Source organism: Plecotus auritus (genome assembly GCF_963455305.1).
Source record: "Plecotus auritus genome assembly, chromosome: 4".
Taxonomy (NCBI): Eukaryota; Metazoa; Chordata; class Mammalia; order Chiroptera; family Vespertilionidae; genus Plecotus; species Plecotus auritus.
In genome coordinates this window covers 26,667,662-26,670,025 of record NC_137775.1, presented here as the reverse complement: position 1 = coordinate 26,670,025, position 2,364 = coordinate 26,667,662, and the positions used below count along the sequence as shown (strand labels likewise).

Below are 2,364 nucleotides of genomic sequence, written 5' to 3'. Positions count from 1 at the left end.
CACTATCTGCTTCTGGCAAGAGAACTAATTTAAAAAAAAAAAAAAAACTTGAGAGAACGCACTTCGACTGCCATCTCGTCCTCCCAACCCCCACCTGCCCGTGGATCCTGCCCTCCATCCGCCTCTGCCCCTGAAACCGTCCCGTTCGGACTTCTGTGCCCACGTTTGTCCGAAATGGAGCGTAGCTATGAAAGGGGGGGAAGAGAGAATGTTTCACTTCCTTTCTCCAGACACAGGCATCTCTGCCAGCCTCCCTAGCCCCTTCCCTTCCCTTCCTGCGGTGTCTTGGGTGTGATTTGGTTAGGGAAACTGAAAAGGGGCTTAGGGTGGAAGCAAGTTTTTAAAAAATCGGGGAGGCGTGAGCTGGAGCGGTGAGTGTGTCAATCAGAGGGTTTGTGCCTGGGGGCTCCTAGCGGTTCTCAGCAGAGGTGTCCCAGGGCGGCCCGCAATGAATATGAATAGGAATCCTTGCTAAATGGGACAGCAAAGCGCACCGCCCTGAATGATGGCACGTCATCCTAACCAGCCCAGGATAGATAGGAGGGTTTCTTTTGTCTCTTTTCTCCGCCGCAACTCTATAAAAGCCCCTCTTTTTCAGCGCGAGGTTAGTTCAAGCACACACCAACTAGCTGTCCAGGGAACTGCCTACCCAGAGAGAGGGGAGTGGGAGGGAGAAAGGCGGGGAAGGCAGTGCCTCAGCTTTTCTTCTCACGTCTTGTCGCTGAGAATTGGGTTGCTGGGCTGTGCAGATTTTTTTTTTTTTAATTCAAGATTTTCTTTAATTTCCCGCCTCAAGCCTCCCCGCGGTCGGGACGCATCCCCTGTAATAAAATGAATTCTGATTCGAGCTCTGTCTCCAGCAGAGCCTCCTCTCCGGACATGGATGAGATGTATCTGAGGGACCACCACCACCGACACCACCACCACCAGGAGAGCCGTCTCAACTCGGTCTCCTCCACGCAGGGCGACCTGGTGCAGAAGATGCCCGGGGAGAGCCTCTCGCGGGCCGGCGCCAAGGCCGCAGGTGAGAGCAGCAAGTACAAAATCAAGAAGCAACTGTCGGAGCAGGACCTACAGCAGTTGCGGCTGAAGATCAACGGACGAGAGCGCAAGCGGATGCACGACCTGAACCTCGCCATGGACGGGCTGCGCGAGGTCATGCCCTATGCGCACGGGCCCTCGGTGCGGAAGCTCTCCAAGATCGCCACTCTCCTGCTGGCCAGAAACTACATCCTGATGCTCACCAGCTCCCTGGAGGAGATGAAGAGGTTGGTTGGAGAGATCTACGGGGGCCACCACTCGGCCTTCCACTGCGGGACGATGGGCCACTCGGCCGGCCACCCGGCGCACGCCGCCAACGCAGTGCACCCGGTGCACCCCATCCTGGGCGGCGCGCTGTCGTCGGGCAACGCCTCGTCCCCGTTGTCCGCCGCCTCGCTGCCAGCCATCGGCACCATTCGGCCGCCCCACTCGCTGCTCAAGGCGCCCTCCACGCCGCCCGCGCTGCAGCTGGGCAGCGGCTTCCAGCACTGGGCCGGGCTGCCCTGCCCCTGCACCATCTGCCAGATGCCGCCGGCGCCGCACCTGTCCGCTCTCTCCACAGCCAACATGGCCCGGCTGTCGGCCGAGTCCAAGGACTTGCTCAAGTGAGCAGCGGGCTGGCCTGGCTGCGGAGAAGGAGGGAGAACGGCGGGAGGGGCCGCGGTGCCGGGCCGGGAGGGAAGGGGGAGGCTGGGCCCTGGCTGGCGGGAGGGTGGGCCCGGGGCCGGTGGCCTCCCGCACAGGCTGAGAGATCTCAGACCCCACTTGACCCCCGGAGGGAAAGGACCGAAACCAAACTGCAATTTCTAGGTGGTAGCGAAGGGGGACTCGAACCAGACGTCGTGTGTTTCGCATGCATGCTTCTTTTCCCCATGCCGCGCCCGTCTGTCTCCCTACCATAAGCTCTCAGCAAAACCGCATTTGTTGTAGGAATTGGGGATCCGTGCAGTTAAAAACCTGCGAAGGGACTTTAGAGTTGGCTTTCTCTGGCTCTGTGTTCTCGCTTTGAAAAAGACAACCATCCCTTTTGGGCAAAACAAATGTAAATATTTCCTTTAGAGGGGTGCCATTCTGATCGTCACTATCCTCTCCACAGCTGTTTTGTTTTCTAGAGACACTAGAGAGAGAGAAAGAGAGAGAGAGAGAGAGAGAGAAAGACCCAAGTTCTGAATCTCACCTCCGGTCCAGGGCATGACATCTCTTATGTGCGTTTTCCTTGGGACGCAGTGTAGGTCAAAAGAATGCATGCACGCTTCTACATGAATCTTGTCTAAACATGTTGTGCAGGCCGTGATGCCATTTTCCTTGTAACAAGGATTTATT

The 2,364-nt window shown here is 57.5% G+C and overlaps 1 protein-coding gene across 1 annotated transcript; it reads left to right on the top strand.

Moving 5' to 3' along the window:
• Positions 1 to 831: 831 nt before the first annotated feature.
• OLIG3 (oligodendrocyte transcription factor 3) lies at positions 832 to 1,650 on the top strand (the record flags this gene model as incomplete). Its single annotated transcript, XM_080664557.1, has 1 exon — positions 832 to 1,650. One exon carries the CDS (start codon positions 832 to 834, stop codon positions 1,648 to 1,650), a length of 819 nt encoding a protein of 272 aa, XP_080520683.1.
• Positions 1,651 to 2,364: the final 714 nt, after the last annotated feature.